Source organism: Ctenopharyngodon idella, chromosome 21, assembly GCF_019924925.1.
Source record: "Ctenopharyngodon idella isolate HZGC_01 chromosome 21, HZGC01, whole genome shotgun sequence".
Taxonomy (NCBI): Eukaryota; Metazoa; Chordata; class Actinopteri; order Cypriniformes; family Xenocyprididae; genus Ctenopharyngodon; species Ctenopharyngodon idella.
In genome coordinates this window covers 9,955,158-9,978,443 of record NC_067240.1, presented here as the reverse complement: position 1 = coordinate 9,978,443, position 23,286 = coordinate 9,955,158, and the positions used below count along the sequence as shown (strand labels likewise).

The 23,286-nt window shown below is 36.2% G+C and overlaps 1 protein-coding gene across 1 annotated transcript in view; it reads right to left on the bottom strand.

Moving 5' to 3' along the window:
* ptpra (protein tyrosine phosphatase receptor type A) overlaps nt 1-23,286 on the bottom strand; it is a 38,569-nt gene that overhangs the window by 10,199 nt on the left and 5,084 nt on the right. The window contains exons 2-18 of the mRNA XM_051876900.1: nt 12,889-12,935; nt 12,587-12,674; nt 10,503-10,898; nt 10,325-10,339; nt 7,960-8,044; nt 7,607-7,680; nt 7,086-7,222; nt 6,800-6,890; nt 6,531-6,607; nt 5,202-5,238; nt 5,005-5,102; nt 4,684-4,803; nt 2,118-2,284; nt 1,633-1,768; nt 1,401-1,550; nt 1,157-1,250; nt 717-793 (exon numbers count right to left, since the gene is read on the bottom strand). Of these exons, the coding sequence (XP_051732860.1) occupies nt 717-793; nt 1,157-1,250; nt 1,401-1,550; nt 1,633-1,768; nt 2,118-2,284; nt 4,684-4,803; nt 5,005-5,102; nt 5,202-5,238; nt 6,531-6,607; nt 6,800-6,890; nt 7,086-7,222; nt 7,607-7,680; nt 7,960-8,044; nt 10,325-10,339; nt 10,503-10,898; nt 12,587-12,674; nt 12,889-12,909 (1,863 nt within the window). The 5' untranslated portion in view covers nt 12,910-12,935. The remainder of the gene's footprint in view (nt 1-716; nt 794-1,156; nt 1,251-1,400; nt 1,551-1,632; nt 1,769-2,117; nt 2,285-4,683; nt 4,804-5,004; nt 5,103-5,201; nt 5,239-6,530; nt 6,608-6,799; nt 6,891-7,085; nt 7,223-7,606; nt 7,681-7,959; nt 8,045-10,324; nt 10,340-10,502; nt 10,899-12,586; nt 12,675-12,888; nt 12,936-23,286) is intronic.

Below are 23,286 nucleotides of genomic sequence, written 5' to 3'. Positions count from 1 at the left end.
TCACAACCTACTAGTGACCGTGTTTACTCCTTTCTTTTCAACCACTGGATAGGATTTAAAAAATGGCCGTTGTATTTGTGTAAGGCGGGATGTTTGTCTGACGAAGCGCTGTTATAGGTGAAAAACTACGCCGCAAAAAGAATAAAATGATTTCTTAAAAAGGCAAAAGAACGCATGCATGTTTTCTTAACATGAAACCAACAGACTGATGAAAATGCGGGACATTTTCTCAATATGCGATGTGCGGGATAGGGTGAAAACGCAAAGCAGGACGGGTGGTCACCCTACCCAAAACCTACTGAACTGCCTTGCTCCCTAATGCCTACTTAGGCTGCTGTCTTCCTAATCATCATGGAACTTCATAAGATAATTAATTTGGAAATGTCAGGACACTCAAATTTTAATAGGGTTTAATTACTGATACTTTTCAGTATAGAATGAAAATAAATATTTATAATCATCATTACTTTTATCTTTAGGTTTTGTAACAGAGCGATGGCCACCATCCTAGGCTGCTTATCTCAGTATGGGCGTCCATATAACTTCATGACTGAAAAATTTTTCTAAACCTCACCCAAAAAGAAAAAAAAAGCGTGCTGTGTGGTCTCTCAACAGAGCGTAGAATGTTGTAGCATTACCTCCAGGGTTCACTGAGAGGTTTTTTGGTTAGCTGGGGGTTTGGTTATGCTGGCTGAAGTCAGACGGGTTTTACTCACATCTATAAAAGAGGCGTTGATGTAGTCTGTGTTCTCCTCCCCTCTTTTTACAGGGATGATCACTCTGTTAAACTCATCTAGAAGAAAGAGAAAAGGTTCAGAATGAAACAGGAATGCATATACTGATAAATGGACAGCTCAAATTCATTGTAAATCATTTTGGATAAAAGCAGTTACCATAACAGCAGTATAACATGTGAAAGGATAATATAAACGTATAATATTTAAAGTATAAACTAGGCAACTCTGTGTTTTTTCCAGCAGAGAGCTTAATGTTTTAAAAGAAGTCTCTTATGCTTATCATGGCTGCATTTATTTGATCAGAAATACAGTAAAAAAAATAATAAATGTTACTGACCCAAACTTATGAACAGTAGTGTATTTTTGAAGTTATTCTACTAGATCACAGTCTGGTTATTAAACATGTACACACAACTCACATGGAATGATTTGCAAAACACGATTCTTCTTCATGTTGGCAGGGAGGTTCCCTGTTCTCATCTTGTCATTCTGGATTTTAATGGAGGTAAGTTTCTAAAAAATAGAAGAGATAAAAGAGATATAATAATACATAAAACAGAAAATAAGGAAACTTTTTAATATGGTACCATAAAAATATAATTCCTAAACATGCAGAACAAAAGAAAGAAATAAATTTAAAAAAAAACAAAAACTTTGTGCTACCTTAAACTCCGCCTCCAGGCCTCCACAGCCAGCTCCAGGTAAAGGAGCGTAGAGTTTAGACAGGTGAGACTCCAGAGACGTCACTTCTAACTCTGTGTCCCCGTACAGGTAGTGCTCTAGCAAAGCTTGGAATATAAACACGTACTGCATCTGTAGGGAAAAAGGGAGGGTGGGAGATTAGTATTTCTTTAATATAACTTTATTAATGTGAAGGTTTTTTTTATGAGCTCACATCAGTCTGGACCATCTGACAGCGCTGGGCTCTGATCCGTGTGACAAATCCGAAGACGTCGACCTTTCTCTCTGCCCCCATCATGTCCAGCATAGCGTCTATCACAATGAAGGTCCCCGTTCTGCCCACACCCGCACTGAGATGAACAGACGAGAATAGGTTATTTGACATTGGGTACCTTTGATAAAAAACACTGCTCACATACATTACTGTTCAAATGTTTGGGGTCGGTAAGTCTCTTATTCTCACCAAGGCCACATTTATTTGATCAAAATGCAGTATTGTAAAATATTATTACAATTTAGAATGACTGTTTTCTATTTTAATATATTTTAAAATGTAATTTATTTCTGTGACGGTAAAACTGAATCGTCACATGATCCTTCAGAAAAAAAGAAAAAAAAAAAAAAAGAAAAAAAAAACTTACTGACCCCAAACTTTTGAATGGTAGTGTACTCTGCACAAAAGATAATGAAGCTCCTTACCTGCAGTGAACCACTATGGGTCCAGCATACTGTGGGTTGCAGGTCTTGACCTTTTTTAGGAACTTCAGCATGCCAATGGGAGTGAAAGGGACCCCGAAATCAGGCCAGCTGGTGAAGTGAAACTGTGTGACCAGCCTCTGGGGCTTCTTACCAGACACATCACCCACCTAAACACACAAACATGTCTCATTCACCAAACACACATCTCAACAATATTTCTTGTAAAAACAGCCTTCTGTCTTCACAGGTTACAAGAATAGACCTTTTAAAATGTTATAATCTGATATGTAGGGGGCACAGATATATGGGTGCTTTGTGAATTGGGGGAACTTATCTGTCCTACTGGATGATTTTAAAACAGAAACAATAAAACTGATCAAATATATAAAAAAAATAAATGGATAGATCGAATAAGAGCTTTAAACCTTTTATTGCATTTCTTTCAAGTGCTGAAAGGTTAAATTTGGCAGGATTTCTTCATTTTGAACTTTTTAATTCTCCCTCTATAATACATCTATAAAACCTTTTACAATCAAGGAATTCCAACACTGCACTTTTTCTTATGGCATTTTGATATTTATGTATACACTTATCACTGTCCTCAATACTGTCATTGCGGTCCTTACCATCATGCCAAGCATATGGTGAAATACTCTTTGTTTTTACCAATTCAGACTTAACTAAGGGTGTTCACACTTGCAGTTCGGTTCTTTTGGTCCAGATAAAAAAAATGATACATTTAATTCTGGTTCGCTTAGCATTCACATTGTCATTTTTAACACTGAACCTAAATCTACAAAAAAAAAAAAAAAAAAAAAAAAAAAAACTTTTATGATGTATAATTTGTGACAAAACTTACTGAACATCCAAACAACTCTGTGTTCTGGGCTACATGTGCTCGCTGTATGTGTGTACATATGGTGGTATTTTTACCAGCAGAAAACTCAAAGAGCTTATAAAATGTGTAAAGGATTCAAAACAGTGCAGGAAGTCCCTCCACTGCACACACAAAAGAAGATCTGCTGCAAGGAGACGGCGGTTCAGATGCATATACCGAACTGTGATGTTCAACATCGCGACTATGATGGGAAGAATCAAGTATGCTTGCACATTCTGTCCTTTTCAGGGTCGCATCTTGTGACATCACATGCTCTTTTTGGTTTGTTTTGATGTCTTTGGTCTGTGTTACATTCATATTTCAGTCAAACCACACCAGAGTTTGTTTGGAGGCGGACCGAGACTCCCTGAAATGGTGTATCTCGTTCTGATTGTTTGGTGCGCACCAGGATTCAGATTGCAGTGTTCACACTTATTCAAATAAACCACACTAACAGAGCTATCGCACCAGAGTTCATTTTAATCAAACCAAACCTGCCAAGTGTGAACACACCATAAGACTTATCCAATATTTTCTTAAAAATTTCTAAATGTCATTAAAATCCAGTGAAGGTTTATCAATGTCTTTATTCATGAACATTGTGATAAATGTACTAACAGTTTGAAGAAAGTAATTTTTTTTTCCAATCTGGCACTAATTGAAGAATCACCCAAAACCCCACATTTTCAGTTGTTAAAGGATTAGTTCACTTCAGAATTAAAATTTCCTGATAACTTACTTACCCCCATTTCATCAAAGATGTTTGTCTTTCTTTCTTCAGTTGAAAAGAAATTAAGTTTGAGGAAAACATTCCAGGAACTTTCTCCATATAGTAGAGAAATTGCAGCTTCAATGCAGCTTTAAAGGGCTCTACACGATCCCAGACGAGGAATAAGGTCTTATCTAGCAAAACACTCGTTATTAAAAAAAAATAAATAAAAAAAATAATAAAATTATATTTTATATATATACATACACTTTTTAACCACAAATGCTCGTCTTGAACTAGCTCTGCGATGTGCCACGCATTGCGTAGTCATGTTGAAAAGGTCACGCGTGACCATAGGCGGAAGTACTGTGGTAGGGCATTTCATTTTCTCCTCCAACTTCAACAAAATCTTCTGACATCACTGTTTTACCTTTTTTGTAAAGGCCGTTTGACTTCGCACATTCGCTTTGTAAACACTTGCTCGGTACTTCCGCCCACGTCACGTGTGACAAATTTCCAACGTGATTATGTAATGCGTGGTGCATCGCAGAGCTAGTGCAAGACAAGCATTTGTGGTTAAAAAGTATATAATTTTTTAATTAATTTTTTTTTTTTTAAAAGAGATCATTTTGCAACGAGAACCTTATTCCTTGGCTGGGATCGTGTAGAGCCCTTTGAAGCTGCACTGAAACTGCAATTTGGACCTTCAACCTGTTGTACCCCACTGAAGTCCACTATATGGAGAAAAATCCTGGAATGTTTTCCTCAAAAACCATGAGTAAAATATCAGGAAATTTTAATTCTGAAGTTAACTAATCCTTTAAGACTGCTGGTGTATTTTGACACACGAGGAAGCTAGCAGTTCTTTTAATTGGCTTAATCATCCAGTTCCACTAATTTCAAAATCAACCAATTAATCAGCCTGTCCAATATATCGGTAATGATTGTTCCCCTTGCGGGGAAACTTCTAAGCATCCTACCTGCTGAATGCAGAATTTGCGGATGGTATAGTCAACCAGAACCATCATGTCCTCCACTGACACGCGGATATTTCCGTAGGTCCAGCATCCTTGGTCTGGCCAGTACTGAGCACATTTACACTGCGGATATGAAGCACAGTATATCATAATCATCATCATCACTGCGGTGATTGTACATCTTTATTAATGGCCATCTTCCTCAAAGTTGCACTCTAAATCCATTATGTGAGACCGCGATAAGAGCTGAGGCTGTAAAATCAAAGATCAGCTTACACCTCTTTGACACTGGACTACATCTAATAGATTTCTTGTGGCATTTACCTCTTTCCTCTCTTTCAAATTGGTTACCATGACGATGGTGGCAGTGTTCTGTTCCCAGATCATCCTCCAGAAGTCATTGACCGTTTCCTCTTTTGGTCCTGCAATAAGAAATTTTTAGTTTAGCTTTTTATTGATTAATAATTATAAAAAATATATATATATGTCAAGTATTTGGATATTTATGAAGCCATTTTTACCTTGTGCAGCAATGAATTTGTTTTTCTCCTGGTATCCCTGAAAAGAAAAACAGTGTGAAAAACTGGCATTTGAGTTGACGCTTCTTATTAAAGGGTTAGTTCACCCAAAAATGAAAATCCTGCCATTAATTACTCACCCTCATGTCGTTCCACACCCGTAAGACCTTTGTTTCATCTTCAGAAAACAAATTAAGATATTTTTGATAAAATCCGATGGCTCAGTGAGGCCTGCATTGCCAGCAAGATAAATAACACTTTCAGATGCCCAGAAAGCTACTAAAGACATTTAAAACAGCTCATGTGACTACAGTGGTTCAACCTTAATGTTATGAAGCGACGAGAATACTTTTTGTGTGCCAAAAATACAAAATAACGACTTTATTCAACAATATCTAGTGATGGACAATTTCAAAACACTGCTTCATGAAGCTTTACGAATCTTTTGTTTTGAATCAGGGATTCGGAGCGCCAAAGTCACATGATTTCAGTAAATGAGGCTTCATTACTTGAAATTTCAATGGTTCACCACTGGGGGGGCGTGACTTTGGCAGTTTGAGACGCCCTCCGAACCACTGATTTGAAACAAAAGATTCGTAAAGCTTTGAAGCTTCAAGAAGCAGTGTTTTGAAATTGCCCATCACTAGATATTGTCATAAAGTCATTATTTTGATTTTTTGGCGCACAAAACGTATTCTCGTCGCTTCATAACATTAGGGTTGAACTGTAGTCACATGAACTGTTTTAAATACATCTTTAGTAGCTTTCTGGGCATCTGAAAGTGTTGTTTATCTTGCTGGCAATGCAGGCCTCACTGAGCCATCGGATTTTATCAAAAATATCTTAATTTGTGTTCTGAGGATGAATGAAGGTCTTACGGGTGTGGAACTACATGGGGGTGAGTAATAAATGACAGAATTTTCATTTTTGGGTGAACCCTTTAAATGCCTTGGCAACTAAATTAAATAAGTTTAGGTCGAAGTAATAAAATTACTAAAACTAAAAATTAAATAAAAATAAATTGAAGCTAAAAAAAAAAAAACAAAAAAAAAAAACAAACACTAATAAAATGGCATTGTAATGAGCAACTAAAAACTAAAATTGAAATGAAAACTGAAAATATAAAAATTATACATAATATTAATAAACATTATAATAGTATATAAATAATACTATAAAAAAATGCCTAGCATTTAAAACAACCGATTTTATGTTTAGGGATTTTGTTTATTTAGACAATAGTATCAAGTTTTAAAATCTGCAGTAACATGAAAATACTTGTTGGCTACAATTTTTTGCGCTACTTTTCATGACTAGTGGTTCGGGTCTTACATTTATGTAGGAAGCGTTGATGTAGTCTGAGTCAGGAACACCCTCCAGAGAGGTCAAATGAACCCTAGAATGATCATCTGAGGAAAAAAATTTGAAAAGACAGAAAAATGACAAATACATTAGAAAAGGAGCATAATAATAAGGCTCATAGCATTAACGTTTCTATTAAAGCCATTTTCCCATAATGAACTCCTTTGCAGGCCTTGTAACTCTGGTAAAAGCATGCTTTATCAGCTCTGGTTTGGAGATAAGTTGTGGGAAAACCTTACAGGGCAGGATGTTGACATATCTGTTCTTCTCCTTATTCTCCTCCTTTGAGGCAGCATCACATGAGGCTTGAATGGGACATACAGGCAACGCCTGCAGAAAAAAGAAACCAATCCTACAGTTCAACTAGGCTGAAAGCATTGACAGGGACCATATACACCAATGGCACAAAGTGCGCTCTTTTTGAGGAAATTTTATGTATTTAAGATGGCATATGCGTCATTCCAAAGATGGTGAAATTTCCAATCAGGACAATTTGTGAATCAGTGTGTTTGATTGTGCACCTACGTTGAATTCTTCCCGGAAGAGTTTATTGTCATCGGCCATTCTGCGGTTCATCTCCTCCTCAAGCTTGTCGACAGGAAGGGGCGGGTACTTCCTGTTGGTGCTAGGAGAGCGAGCCAATAGCGGCACACTCTGAAGTTCTGAGACAGTACATGGAAAAGAAGTGTAAGGAGCGGAAAAGTAACATGAAGAGAAGAAAGAAATATAAATATATATATATTAAAGACAAAAAACGAAAAGTTTTTTTTTTTTATGAAATATTTTAAGAATGACTTGCAATTTGTCCTTTATCCATGTTGTGTACAGGACAACCAACAGGGGGCAACACAGTACAATTCAAGGTAAAATGTGCTTCACAAATCACTCAGTCGAGAGGTAAAATAAAAGATGACACTAGTAGTGCATCCAACTTATAAACCAAACAACGTCCTTTACTGTTAACCTTAATATGTTTGCTACTTTAAAAAGACAAACGTTCCCAAGAACAGTCAGAGAAAGACACAAGTACACTCTCTTATTCCTACCTGTGTCGTCAGCTCTGCCATTGGTCAGGCGGAAGGAATTGGAGTGGCTCCCTGCCTGCTTGTACTTCTTAAACCTGCCACAACGAAGCGGAACAAAAAGCCAATCATTACCATGGTAACTGGACAATTCAGCCCCGTGGCCCCCCGCTGGCATTGTGGGTTTCCTAATGAATGGAGCTTTCTGAATGCTTTTTCTCATCTGTTCTATTACGATTGTGCATGTGTGTGCTGGTTTTTCTATGCTCTAACTGCTTGTAACTTTGTTTTTATGTTGTTTTTTGAGCTGAAATCTAGGTTATGAGCACTTTTTATACTGCATGAACAGTTGAAAGTTTCTGAAAACTGGGACTCACCTGAGCATGTACAGGACGATGATGATAAAGACAATGACCAGCAGAGAGGACAGGGCAACCATCACCGCCATGATCGCCGTGTCATCTGAGTTTCAAGGACAAAATGAGTTGTTGAATTAGTTACAAATATAAAATTGTTTAAAAAACATTAGCCAATAGCCACCCAAAAATAAAAATGACTAATATTAAAGGAGTACTTCACCCAAAAGTTAAAATTCTGTCATCATATACTCACCCTCAAGTTGTTCCAAACCTGTATGTTAAGCTTTCTTCTGCTGAACACAAAAGAAGATATTTTGTGGGTAACCAAACAGTTGATGGGACCCCATTGACTACCATAGTATGGAGAAAAAAAAAAAAATAGTATGAAAGTAATGGCTACCGTTCAGCAGAAGAAAGAAATTCATACAGGTTTGGAACAACTTGAAGGTGAGTTAGGGCATTTTCACACCTATGGATCGTTTGTTTTGTTCCAAAACAGGGACTAAATTTGTTGCGATGTTGCATTTTCTTCTGGGTTCGGTTTGCTTTCACAAGGCAACATTTCAAAGCATACCAAAATGTGTTTATGCAAGTCACATACGAGTACAACTGTTCTCTTGAGTTTTCTTCATCATTCATCAAAATGATTAACAAGTTAGCTTCATGAGCTTATCGTGGCTCTATTTGTAACTGTCAAGACACACGCAAACACTATACGAATGTAGCCGTCATTCCCGCTGTTAAATTAAATACTACATTCGTATTAATAAATTCAAACGCATTCTCTCTGGATCTCCCAGCGCTGTCTAGTAGGTTAACTGTGTCGAGACCATATACGAATGTTATAATGCAGGTAGAGCTGAAATCAAGGCTTCGTCAGGACAGCATTCTTGCACGGAGAAGCGCAATTACACAACATTTTAAGATGAAGAGGTGCTCTTCGGTTTTCAAGTACGGTAACTAATGTGCTCACTCACAGACTCAGACACTACTGCTTTTTATATAACACCTTTCCTGTTATGAATTATGATATTCTTTGGTTCATTGGTCCGTTGGGTCGGATTGCTTTCACATCTCAAGTGAACCGCTCCAGAGTTCATTTGAAAGAGTACCGAGACCACCTCTTCAAGGAGGTCTCGATATGCTTGTTTGGTCCACTTTTGGTGTGCACCCAAGTGTGATTGCTGCATTCACACCTGCTAAAACGAACCGCACCAAGAGGGACAATGAACTCTAGTGCGATTCAACCGAACTAAATGAGGCAGGTGTGAAAGCACCCTTACTGATGACAGAATTTGAATTTTTGGGTGAACTATCCCTTTAATACTAAGTACGGTAACACTTTATTTTAACGTGTCCTTGTTACACGTTACATGTATTTACTATAGTAATAACCATAAATTAGGCATAATTCATAATTATTTTGTGTGTGAATGTTTTATTTACCATCTTAAAATTTAACTGTGTGACATAATTTACACTCTGCTTCTTAAGATACAGGTAGTAGCTATTTAAAGGATTAGTTCACTTTCATATAAAATTTTCCTGATAAATTACTCACCCCCATGTCATCCAAGATGTTCATGTCTTTCTTTCTTCAGTCGAAAAGAAATTAAGGTTTTTGATGAAAACATTCCAGGATTATTTTCCTTATAATGGACTTCAATGGCCTCCAAACGGTTGAAGGTCAAAATTATAGTTTCAGTGCAGCTTCAAAGGGCTTTAAACGATACCAGACGAGGAATAAGGGTCTTATCTAGCGAAATGGTCCGTCATTTTCGAAAAAAAAATAAATGTATATGCTTTATATAAACAACTGATCGCCTTCCAAGTGCTTCCGCCAAAACTGTACTTTCGTATTCTTCAAAAAGCTTACGCTGTATGTCCTACGTCTTCCCTATTCTACTTACGGAAAAAATGTAACTGGTGCTGCGTTCGTTCCGTAAGTAGAATAGGGAAGGACCCTTATTCCTTGTCTGGTATCGTTTAAAGCCCTTTGAAGCTGCACTGAAACTATAATTTTGACCTTCAACCGTTTGGAGGCCATTGGAGTCCATTATAAGGAGAATAATCCTGGAATGTTTTCATCAAAAACCTTAATTTTGTTTTCGACTGAAGAAAGAAAGACATGAATATCTTGGATGACATGGGGGTGAGTAAATTATCAGGAAAATTTTATATGAAAGTGAACTAATCCTTTAAAAACCCATTTCAGTTGACCACCAGTCGATTGTGTCTAAACTTTTGACTGGTAGTGTATAAGCAACTCCTAACAGGTTGTGTAGGAAATGGTTACTAATAAACTATAGAAATAAACTATAGAAAAAGCTTCATTCTTTATTCACTCTGTTAGTAAAAAGTAAAATGGCTAACAGAAACTTACCTTGCCCTTCATCACCTTCAATACATGAGAAAAACAGAGAGAAAAGAAGAAGAAAAACAAACAAACAAAAAAACAGCAGCAATAGATTAGAGAATGACAGAAAACACTGGAAAGAGTAAACAGTTCTTAATAAATAGTTTTCAGTTTTCTTTGAAATTAACAAAAATGCAAATGATACCTGGAGGCTTGCTGATGTCAGCTGTGGTAGCATCCGTAAACTGAGTGTCTGTCTCAGGCTCTGAAGAGGACTGAGTGGGTGTCAGATCAGGTGTTGGGGTCTCTGCTGTAGTCAAAACTGTAGTCTTGAATTCTCCAGTTTTGACGGTGGTGAGGGACGGGGACGCAGCAGATGGGGTTAAGGGGGCAGGTGGTGCCTCGGTGGGGACGAGCACGGTTGAAGGAGGGGCTGTGGGAATCTCTGGTTTCACCACGCCCTCAGAGTCATTGAATCCTGTTGTTGCAATAAGTTCAGGGGACGGTGCCATAGATGGGGTGGCTGATGGGGGCGCCTGCGTGACTATGATGGAGGGTGACGTGGGAGGAGGGTCTGTAGGTTTGGTGGTCAGGACTGCACCTGAGACAGAGAGAGATTTCAAAGTTTTAAAATCAGATGCAATAAAATATATATTCATATAACTGACTTTCATAGACCATTAATGCTAAATTGTATGGTACCGTTAAAAAGTTTAAGATTTCATTTTAAAGAAATTCAAACTTTATATTTAGCAAGGATGCATTAAATTGATCAAAAGTGACAGTAAAAGATATTTATAATGTTACAAAAGATCATTTGATCACAGTTCTATCAATCAAAGAATACTGAAAATACAAATGTATCATGGTTTCCAGTGTTGGATTACAAGTAACCTGAGTTATGTAATCAGATTACTTTTTCAAGTAACAAGTAACGCATTGCTTTTTCAATTTACAACACAATATCTAAGTTACTTTTTCAAAAAAAGTAATGCAAGTTACTTTTTTTTACAGCTCTCCTGTCCCCATGTTGAGAGAAATAAAAGTGTAGAGGTGTTGTGTGCGCTGTGTAAACATGATGGTTATTGTAGTTCTAGACTAAATGTGAACACGCATTTACTCATCTCACTTGCACGAAAGCATTCAGTATTCCTCAAAATGAATAAAAACAGTGAAATGCAATCTCAGAATTTTATGCAAACCTGTAATAATTAATTATATTAAATTACACAAATATACTTTATGGATTTAATTTCACTTTATTAACCAGTCATTGCTGCTGACCTTCAATGATCCAATTTAACCATGCTAATAAGCAAAATTACTTTAGATTAGATTTAGAAATAAGAGTGTTGAACTTCCTTCTCCTGTATCCTATTCTTCTTTAATTCAGAATGGCAGCACAGCTGAAAGGTTTATTTGAGCTGCACCCTCTACTGTACAGGTGTAAATATGCATTTCCTTCAGCCTGAGGTTTATTCAATTAGTTACTTTTTTAGGGAGTAACGCATTACTTTTAAAAGTAATTTTCCCCAACACTGATGGTTTCAAAAAAATATTAAGGAAAACAACATTGTGATAATAAGAAAAGTTTCTTAAGCACCAAATCAATATATTAGAATGAATTTTGAAGGATCATGTGACACTGAAGACTGGATGATAAAATAAATGACAGGAATATATTAAAATCTAAAATAGCTATTTTAAACAGTAATAAAATGACAATATTACTGTATTTTTGATCAAATATATGCCACCTTGGTGAGCATAATGAACTTCTTTCAAAAACATTAAAAATCTTATCAAAGCCAAACCTTTGAACAATATTGTATGTCCAACAGAAGTTTGGGATCAGCTATGAACTCAATGAACTTTGAGTATCACACAAAACAAAATTAGGTGTGTGAGAAAATGCTCTATCCTCAAGGCAATTCCTGAGTAATTTTCTGGGCCTCAAAATTTTTTTTTTTTTTTTTACATTTTTTGTGTTGTTGGTTGATGGATTGCAAAAGTTCAACTTTGTGTACTTTAAAGAAGACTTGTATGTAACTTCATATATCAATAACTGATATGAATATTCCAGATTAAATACAATTTATTTCAATTTAATAAGCTAACATAATAACTCACAGAATTTTTTAACTCACAAGCCAAGATCAATCTGGGGTAAAAGTGATGCATCATCACCAAAAAATAACCAAGCCTTCTAAAGATAATTAGTTTGTTTTTCTAATTGAGGAAAGGCGACTGCACAAACCAAAGCTTTTGTGTGTCATAAAAGTGCCTTACCTGAAGGGTCAGGGAGTGACTGGGCCTTGCTGAGGGCCACAAAGGCCACATGGAGAAGCAGGAGCAGGGGATACACACCCATACTGCCCTGAAACGGAGTAGACACATAAGCCAAAAGCAATCTATGACATGTTTCAGTCTTATAAATGAGCACTACTTCACAATTTCTCATGTTAATGGCACTGTAGAGATGTTTTTGCAGGGATCATCCCCATTGAGAATTGTTGCATTTGTCAAGGATCAAATTAATTGTTAAAGCTTGGCACAAGCAATTCTGATGGAGGTGGAGTTAAGAGACTTACCTGAAGAAACGAAACTTGCATCACTCACTCATTCGCACAATGATCTCCTGTAGATGACAGAAAGAAAAGGAGAATTTATTTTTAAAACTCAGCAACAACATTAACATTTGCATCTACAATATCATACATTTATTACATTGTTTACACAGGAATGTCAATGAGGAAAGATGATGAAGCAATTGTTTTCATTAAATTTTTTTAACATTTAATTTGCAAAATAAAAGATAAGATATTAAGATAAGACCATCAAAAAGTATCAAAATTGATATTGGATAGTGAAATTTGACTAGTATTGGTAGTCAACAACTGATTTTTATTATTGTGATAAACCTGCTTCCATAAATAAAATAAATGTCATTCATAATATGTGCACAGCCTCTGTATTGAGACAGAAAATGAGTCATTGCTCTCAGACTAACTCAACAAGCAGAGATTTGAAGCTCATGCCATCAATGTGACATGTTCTGATTAGATTTGGTTTTTAAATTCATGAAAACAAACTCTATTTCTCAAAACAAATAAAATGAAACAAATTACTGAACAGATTCATCATGGCAATTTGGAAAAAACCTAAAAAAGAATATCCAGCGCCCCCTCTTTTACAACTCTACACATGATCCAGGCAAATGTGGCGCACATGGCCATGTATCTAGACAAGAGCAACAAATACTAGACAGACAACATCCAAGTGTCTATTCATCCAGCAGATTGCCTGCGGATTTGGTCCGAGGGGATTAAGCTCTTAGTTGTGAGATGGTTTGATGTGAGGAGTGAAAATATAATCACAGCATCTGAAGCCAAGAGCCTGAGGGTAGCAGGCTGACCGCTAACCCGTGCTGTAATCTCAATGGTGCCTCACTCACTAAACTGTGATAATCCTAGTGCCAATCTAAAGGGTCAGACCCTGAAATAATCCAGCACGTCTGCCACTCATCAAGCAAGAGCATCCGTGGTACTGCTGCTCCTCAGATGGGCCAATCAGCTTCCACTGGCCTCTTAGCAACACCTGACATCCAAACATCAGCAGACCCTCCCAGTAATCCTCCAAGAGATTTCGGTGGATCACCAAGAGTCAGTTTGAGCTGCTTACATGAGAATTTCAATAACTACACCTCAATTCATTAAATGAAATTGTGATGACTTTACATAAACAAACCTTTCTTATGGGAATAGCTCACCCAAAAAATGAAAATTGTGTTATTTGCTCACCCTCATGTTGTTCAAAACTCTTGCAGGGCTCAACAATAAGAGTTCTGTCTGCCGGCCAAGTGGGGTCAGTAGTTCAGATTTGTATTTGCCCTGCCAACATTGTCACTGGCCCCAGGACAAAAAAATTATGCAAATTATACGGTATTTGTCAGTAAATATGTATAATTAATATTTAATAAATACTTATAATTACATGTTTTCATTTAATAAAGCATTTGATCCTTGCCATCATATTTTTCATACTCATTTGTGGTGCTTGCTACTAGAGATGCACCAAAATGAAAATTCTGGGCTGAAACCAAAAATTGTGTATGCACTTGGCCAAAAACTAAAATTGAAAATGCTTTTTAAAAAATTATTTATTTATTATTTTAAATGAGCTTTTTTTGTAAAATTGTATCAATATAAGGCTTAATGAAATTCAATAATTTTAATGATACTGATTTCAAAAAATACAAGCCAATAAAATAAAATAACCACTTTTATTGAAAGTAACACACTAAAATTGTACAGAAAATATATTAATATTAGAGCTCCACAATTCTACATAAACTGAGAATCACAATTTTTTTGTTTCAATTAGAGATCACAATTCTGACAAATTGTTGCAGTCTATTTAAAAATGTTTAATTAATTTCAATGAACTATTTAAAAACATCAGTTTGAATGAATGATTCAATGACTCGTATACTTCACTTGTTTCATTAATCAGTGAATTTTGAACAAATCTCTTGAATGAATTATTCAATATTTTAAACAGTCACTTGTCGTCACCTACTGGTGTAACGATGTTGATACAATCGTTATTTGAAGTGCCAAGTTACTTTCAAAAGGTGATTTACTCTATTTTGATCGCTTCCGTAGACATCAGTGTTTATATCTAAACTATAAACTTTTATCCCAGCACTTCTGTGATTCATTTGAATTATTGTAACACACAAATAATGATATTATGTTGTTGAAAAGACACTTTGTGAAGCTGTTTCATATCCATGACAACTGCTCTCTCTAGCTCAGGGACAGCGTCAATGCAGATTTGAATGTTTGCTGTGATCGTACTTGGCGAAGGTTTAATAGACACACAAATCTTTGTCAAGTAGGAATGATATTGCAAGGGTTTTTGAATTGAGATTGCAATCTTTTAATGATTAATCGTGTAGCTCTAATTAACATTAAATATCAATTTATTATACCTTATTCAGTTTTATGCAACATAATCTGATTTAACAGATTTATTTTTTGACCAATTATCCAAATAATGTATAGTCCTACAAAGCTATTATTATCAGAGCATGTGAGCAGAGCATAGCAGGAACCGGATCAGCGAACCAGAGGGTAACTTACCGTCCAGCACGACTACCATACCATGTTACAGCACAGTAGGGCTATTTCAATCAGAAACAAGTATACTACTAAATAGAAATTTCATGTTGGCGTGTTATTTGAGCAGACTTTGCTTTTCCGATGAGCATGAGCGGTACATGAGTGGAGCGTTCACATGGGCCGTGAGCAACCGAAATCCGCAAGTGTATAAAGCGGAATACTGAGGGGAGTGTCACACCGCGCAGTGATAACAGTTAGAGCGAGAGTAAAATTGAGGGGCGGCATACATTTTTGGATGTTTTTTTCCTCTTTCAGACAAAAACTGTAAATGCAACTTTTGGACGATAATTTCCGGTGGCCGAAATTTCGGCGCATCCCTACTTGCTACACTTAGTATTGATCTTAATACTAGTATTATTAAGGGTATGTTTACATGACAATGATGTACTAAAAGTGGAAAAGTTTTTCCTTTGTGTTTTTTTTGCGTACACACAACGTTTTCAAAACAATCCCCGTTCACACGGATTCACGAAAACGACTAAAAACGCTGTATTATGCTGCCAGGCCAGTAGTTGGCGATGTCCCTTTGTAAAGAAACACTATGCACCTATAATCTGTCACACGTAATACGTATGACATCACAGTTCTCACAAATTCGTGTTTTTGTAGTTTACACGAAAATGATAACGGTATCATTTTCAAAAACTTGCACTTAGAAAACTGTTTTCAAAAGTTTGCGTTTTTAGGCCCCAAAAATGCTGTTGTTATGTAAATGAAAGGCCAAAAGCATAAAAAAGTTTTCCATTTTCAGTTGAAAAGGTGTGTGTAAATAGCCCCTGAGTTTTGTTATATAACTTGTGCCACATGTTTGATACCTGTGTGGCTTGTGGAGGACAAGTGTGCTTTTACTTTAAGTCAGGGTTGTCCAGTCCTGCTCCTAAGGGAATGTAACAAATCTCACCCGATTAACTATAAAATGGCAAAGAAATTCCATAAACTTACACCGTTTAGGGTCGGTAAGATTTTTAAATGTTTGGAAAGAAATCTCTTATGCTCACCAAGGCTGCATTTATTTAATTAAAAAAAATACAGTAAAACTGTGAAATATTATTACAATTCACAATAACCATTTTCTATTTTAACATTTTAATATATAATAAAAAAATACAAGCAGAATTGTCAGCAGCCATTTCTCCAGTCTTCAGTGTCACATGATCCTTCAGAAATCATTCTAATATGCAACCACACAGCAACACCCTGAGAACCACTCATAATGTGATAGCATTGTGGCAGCGAGTTTCCCAAACAGTGTCTTTATTTGTTGGATATTGTTTCAGTTCGTCATGCTGCCTTAGCTCATTTTGAGCTATGAATGGCTACATGTAAATCTGTGTCCCTCCAGCATTAATTTGGATGGAAATTCGCAGTTAGGTAATGCAAACAGCTGACCATTTCCAAACAAAGAAGATACACTCACGGTAACATCCATCTCTGACAATTTAATCAAATCAGCCTTGCCACAACGCCCGTTATTCTACTGCCAACCACACGAATTCTAGAAGCTCGTTGTCAAATATAATTTGTTTAAAGGCTGAGCATGCACATGGCTGAGCATTCTTCAGGTGGAGGGCAAATCTGAAACGATTTGAGCTGTTTTTGGCTGAGCCTGCAGAAATCCTTCAGATGGGAGGGACAGATGGTCTCGTCTCTCCTCTCTCGCTCTATACATTAATCGTCGGCCTCTATCTGTTCCCATCTCTCTTTCTGGAGTTGGCAGGAAAGCCGTAAACCCAAGAGAGCACATTGCTTCCTTCCTTCCTTCCTTCGCCGTCTGTCTGATTGCCTGCCAGATCTGTCATTCAGCCCAAAAGGCGCCACACCCTCACCTAACTAACACATCACGGAAAGCAAAACATTATTTAGGAAATGTGCCAAGCTATTGCATAATTTTACTTTTAGTCAAATACGCATATGCAAGCTACCCATCCGCTTTTTTCAGGACTGATGAGTCAGGCCTGATCATCATCTAAGCGAATTACAGAGGAAATGGCGCACCTCTAATAGATGACACCCATAATAGGGGTTTTCCTCTGAGATCTGACATCATTTATTTTTAAGTGCACAAATGGCCCGTCTCCAGCTCAACCAAGAGGCTTGTTCCTAAAGGACAAGCCTGCAGCAGTTCACGTTCTCCAGGCAAACCAAAACACAGACTTGGGCGTGTGTAGCATATCTACATCCTATAGGGAGAGTTACATCTCAATTGCATTAGATCGCACCTCAGAGTGAAAGAGAGGTTTCATAACATGAAAATGCACTACCGCAGAGGTTGCACATTCCTCTCTTGCACAAATTGTTTCTGTTAAAAGTTGCACCTGATTTGAGTTGAGATAATGCTTAAAGACCTTTACAGTTCTTCTTCTTAAAGGAACAGTTCATACAGAAATTAAAATGGTTATCATTTACTCACACCATCATGACGTGTCTTGAACAGATATTCCCAGAGATTCTATTTGGTGTTACGCACAAGAAAAGAAACCATATGGTTTGAACAACATGATCGTTTTAAGATGAAGGTGCTGTACATTCTGCATACGAAACAATGTTATCTGAATCAACTTACACTACCGTTGTAAAGTTTGGAGTAGGTAAGATTTAAGATTATTTTTAATGTTTTTGAAAAAAAAAATTCTATTTTAATATATTTTAAAAGGTAATTTATTCCTGTGATGGCAAAGCTGAATTTTCAGCATCATTACTCCAGTCTTCAGTGTCACATGATCCTTCAGAAATGATTCTAATATGCTGATTTGCTGCTCAAGAAATATTTCTTAATATTAATGTTGAAAACAGTTGCACTGCTTAATATTTTTTGGAAACCGTGATGCATTTTGTTTCAGGATTCCTTAATAAATAGAAAGTTAAAAAGAACTAAATATATTTAATGTAGAAATCATTTGTAAGAGTGTCTTAATGGTAACTTTTGATCAATTTAATGCATCCTTGCTGAATAAAAATATAAATTTCATAAAGCATAAAGCTTGCTGCAAAGCACCTACAAAAGTAAAGATTCTGAATGTCGGGGAAAAAGCAGCACAGAGGAAATTTATTTATTAATAAACTTGTGTTTTCTGAGTCAGTGTCGGCTGCAAAGATGAAGTTGATGATGTTGACTCGCCATCTCCACAGTAACCTATAGTGGACGCCTTCAGAGAGAAATGCACCTTTCATACAGATTACATAATCAGAGCGTATTTCTTTTCAATTTGAATTGGTTCGTTTAATAGTAGACATTTCAAGCTTTCTATTGATTTCTCATGTCTATGAGGCAAGTAGCCTATACGCTGAAGTTTCAGTTCATTTTTGTGACACGCTCCAGTTCACAGAGGCCGAGACGGCAGAAAGCACATCCTGTTTGTTTTCTTTATTTTACAAAAACACGTTTTGTTGTTATTGTGAGTTTACACGAATAAAAGGTGACCTTTTTACAGTTTCAAATGATGTATTACTCTTATCTGTATGACCAAAAATGATGGAGTATTTTAATTTGTTTCCGCTGTTATCAAGAAAAAAAGCAAGTGATCGCGCCGGCGCCTCCACGTCATGCAGTAAGCACGCTATACTTTAGCTTCCACACTCCGCAAAAACACTTCGATATGCGGATAGGTGAACGTTTGGATGTCCTGCCCGACATACTGTAATTGCCACAAGGACCGTGCCCATTAGGGGGCAGTTCTAGGAAAAAAAAACACTGCAAAATGCATTGCAAAGCGATAGCTAAATTAAATCTGAATGTATATCTATATATAAATTCTGTGCAGTTCAAATCTCTTCACATATATGAGCCATACCTCAAATCATTCAGCTTGTTGAGTATAGGTGTGATATTACTTTTCAAACCAATCAGGAATATGATTTTTTTACATGACAAATCATCCCATAAAGTTGAATGTGGAACCCGAGGTACATTTAAAGACAAGAATAGGCACTCTTCTGACTTGGGCTAGTAACAACTACGTAAGCTAGCTAGCACCCAGAACACCTTAGCAAAATGATAACAACCCATTATTGCATGTGCAGTTAATGTGTCGTGAAATGTCCAAAACTGATGACTGTGATTAATTGTTCAGCCCTAAACACATACCAGAGGACTCATGCTTTAAATACAGCTAAACTAACACATTCTACTACTACTACTACTACTACTACTACTACTACTACTACTGCTCTCTTTATCAGTCCAACTCTCAAGCCTGAGGGCATCTCATAAGAAAATGCACTAGTAGGCAGTCTTATGACACGTTCCTCTTTTCTCCTTTACAGCAAGGCAAAACTGCCACAATAAACAGTACAACTATTTTATGAATTACCAACCTGTGAACAGGTGGAGTGTGCTTTATGTATGCCTTTAGAAACCACAAATTTAAGAAAATATGAGCAGCAAAGAAAAAGTCAAAGCACTCTTTATACACTGCAGTTGAGTACGGGTCAGAGAAACTGGTCCTACATCAAAACGGGCCCTATGATGAATTCACTTTTCCCAAATTCCATTTTAATGGTTTAATTACATTTTTAGAATGGTCTAATTGATCCAATTATTTATTATTATTTATAATTATTTTTTATTTTTAATTATTTATTATTTAAAACCATTTTTAACAATAGTAAGGCCCTTATATAGGCAACACAGAATTTCTGAAAACAATAAATATATATATATATATATATTGTTTTCAGAAATTCTGTGTTGCCTGTTTAAATTTTAGTAATCAAATGAGGGCATAAAACATTAATTTAAATAACCTTTTAAAATGTAATCAAATTAAAATGTACCAATTTCCTGGCAAACAATGTGCTGCACAACATTAAAATTTAAAGAAAAATAGTGTGATTCTTCTAATTATTTTATTATTATTATTACTACTACTTTGAAAGTATTAGTATTAAGTATTATTCTACTAGTAATATATATCACAATTTATTAAAGTTAAACTTTATTTAGCTTTTATTTTGATGGGTTGTCATGAAGACCTTTGAGTTTCTGTTTGTACATGATATGATGTGATATGATAGGTTTTTTTTGTTTTTTTTTTAAATAAAATGGTGAAATGTTTGTGAAGTCAACTTTAGAATGCACTTTTCTTGGGTTGAAGTTACATAAGTCACGTATGCTTGAGTATGTACAGGAGATAAAACCACGTCACTCATTCACACAGAGACACACAGACTTTAAATAGTCTTTTTGCACTTTAACGTTCACAGACACTAGTATCTCTCACAATTTAAGTGTACAGCCCTGCTTTTGATTTATTCATCCAAAATTTGCCTAATTCTATGAGAAATTGTAAATTCCATTTTGTGATTCCATCCATGTTTTCTGCATTTAAATTACATTTAAAATTAGTCAAAGCTACAGAAATGTATCTTCAAATTTACAAGTAAAGCTTCATATTACGATGCAAAATTTTGTTTGTTTATCATTACACTTTTCACAGATATAAGGTCTTATCTACTTAGTTGCCATGTACTCATTCTATAACATTTTGTCTGATAATATCAATATTGTTTTCCATTGTGCTGTGCATCCGTTTTCCTTAAAATTAAAATTTCCCTTCATCCTCCATGTTGTGTGTTAGCTGTGGTAGCCTAATTATGCCTATGAATTCATTTTGGGTGATAAAGTTTAACACTATTTAAATGTATTACTTTTTAACTGTTCTGACTTCTGACTGTTCTCGACCTGCCTGATGTGATATTCTGGCCATTGTGGTCCCTGACCCCAAATGAGTTCCTGCCCTGATCAATACAATGCCCACTGAGGTAGCAGAGAATGCTGCAATGGAGTTCCTTTCTGCAGCCAGAGAGCATTTTCTATGGAGAGATAATGGGTATCTGTCTGTCCCCATTCACAGTTTATTAATACGCTGCTCTGCACCCTGGAGGAGTGTGCAGTGTGACAGGAATAATCTCAATGCCCCTCTTCATCTCCCTCAAACTGGGACAGCCTAGCGGACAGGCAAGATGACACTGCATCCGCCGCTGTCACGAGAAGAAAACTCTGATGGTGTTTCATAACACACACATCCCACCATTCCTGCAACTTCCTGTGCACCGCTTCCAGCAACTCAAGATCAAATGATTTACTCAAGTTACCTGATTACAAAACAGCAAAGGGAGAATTTTCATTCTCTAGTAAACGCACACCAAAAAATGCTGATCTCAAGAAAGACAAAACAGACTCTCAGCTCAGATGAACACAATTTGTTTGCTACTATTCCACATATTCTGTCTGGGCCATGGCTATGCCTTATTTTGTTGACTAGTTCAGTAAAATGTGACTTGTTTGAGCTTCTATCTTGGTTTGGCATGATGTTTATGTAACTATTTCCTAGTTCTTAGGCTTAATTTTAACTCTTTGATATAGTCTTTAATATCATTTTCTGTTGTACATAAAAATTAGAGTCCATTATATGGCATACACAACTAAATCTGTTTAAGATAGCTTCTTCTAGACTTAAAAGCGAATTATATTCCATTGTTATGATAACATTTATGTCCATAATGTGATTTATTTTATTTCTGAAAGGTAAGATAAGACCATGGCACTGGACAGTAAATAATTTTGATTTCACAACATAATCCTATGATTTTCAGAATATGATTTTTTCCTATGATATGAATAATCCTATGATTTTTTTTTCTTTTTTTTTTTAGCAAGGATGCATTAAATTGATCAATAGTGACAGCAAAGACATTTATGATGTTACAAAAAAAATCCATTTCAAATAAATGCAGTTGTTTTAAACTTTCTATTCATCAAAGAAATGTAAATAAATGTCACGGTTTCCATAAACATATCAAGCAGCGCAACTGATTTTAACATTGATAATAATAAGAGACATTTCTTGAGCAGCAAATCAGCATATTAGAATGATTTCTGAAGGATCACGCATCACACTGAAGAGAGTAATGATGCTGAAAATTCAGCTTTGCCATTACAGGAATAAATTTGCCTACCTTTTAAAATATATTAAAATAGAGAATGGATATTTTAAACTAATGTTGTTTCACAGTATTATCATTTTTACTGTATTTTCAATCAAATAAAATGCAGCCTTTGTAAGCATAAGAGAATTATTTCAAAAACATAAAAATATATAATTTTAAACTTGACTGACAATATAGTTTCTCTATCACTTCGGATTATATTAATGGTTATAGAATAATTAATGTGTTAAAAGGGGACCTATAATGCCCCTTTTACAAGATTTAATATAAGTCTCTGGTGTCCCCAGAAAGTGTCTGAAGTTTCAGCTCAAAACACCCCACAGATCATTTATTATAGCTTGTCAAATTTGCCCCTATTTGGGTGTGAGCAAAAACATGATGTTTTTGTGTGTGTCCCCTTAAATGCAAATGAGCTGTTGCTCCCGGCCCCCTTTCCAGAAGAAGGTGGAGCTGTAACAGCTCGCGCTTCGGTTGCTCAACAACAACAAAGCCGGAGAATCTCACGCAGCCAAAATGACGATCGTCAGTAACGGTGTTCAGCCTTACATTGTTCAAACCGGAGTCAGATACTGATGGACTCAGGAAGAAGTTACAACTTACAGAATGCATCTGGACGTTTCTGAATGGTTAGTGGTACTCTTCCTCTTCTCTAAAGCAGCCCAACATGGCCTCACCCCCTTTGTTGCGTATTCCCAGGAGCAGGTTTATGTAAATTTTGGGGTTTGTGATGTCACCAACCCAAGAAAAAACTCATTGTAGTCCCTACCATCTGCTTGTTGTAGTCCTTAAAAAGTGATTTCTGTAAAAAAAAATATCTCCCTTTGCATTGAACTTTGAGCGTTGTAACTTTGAAGATGT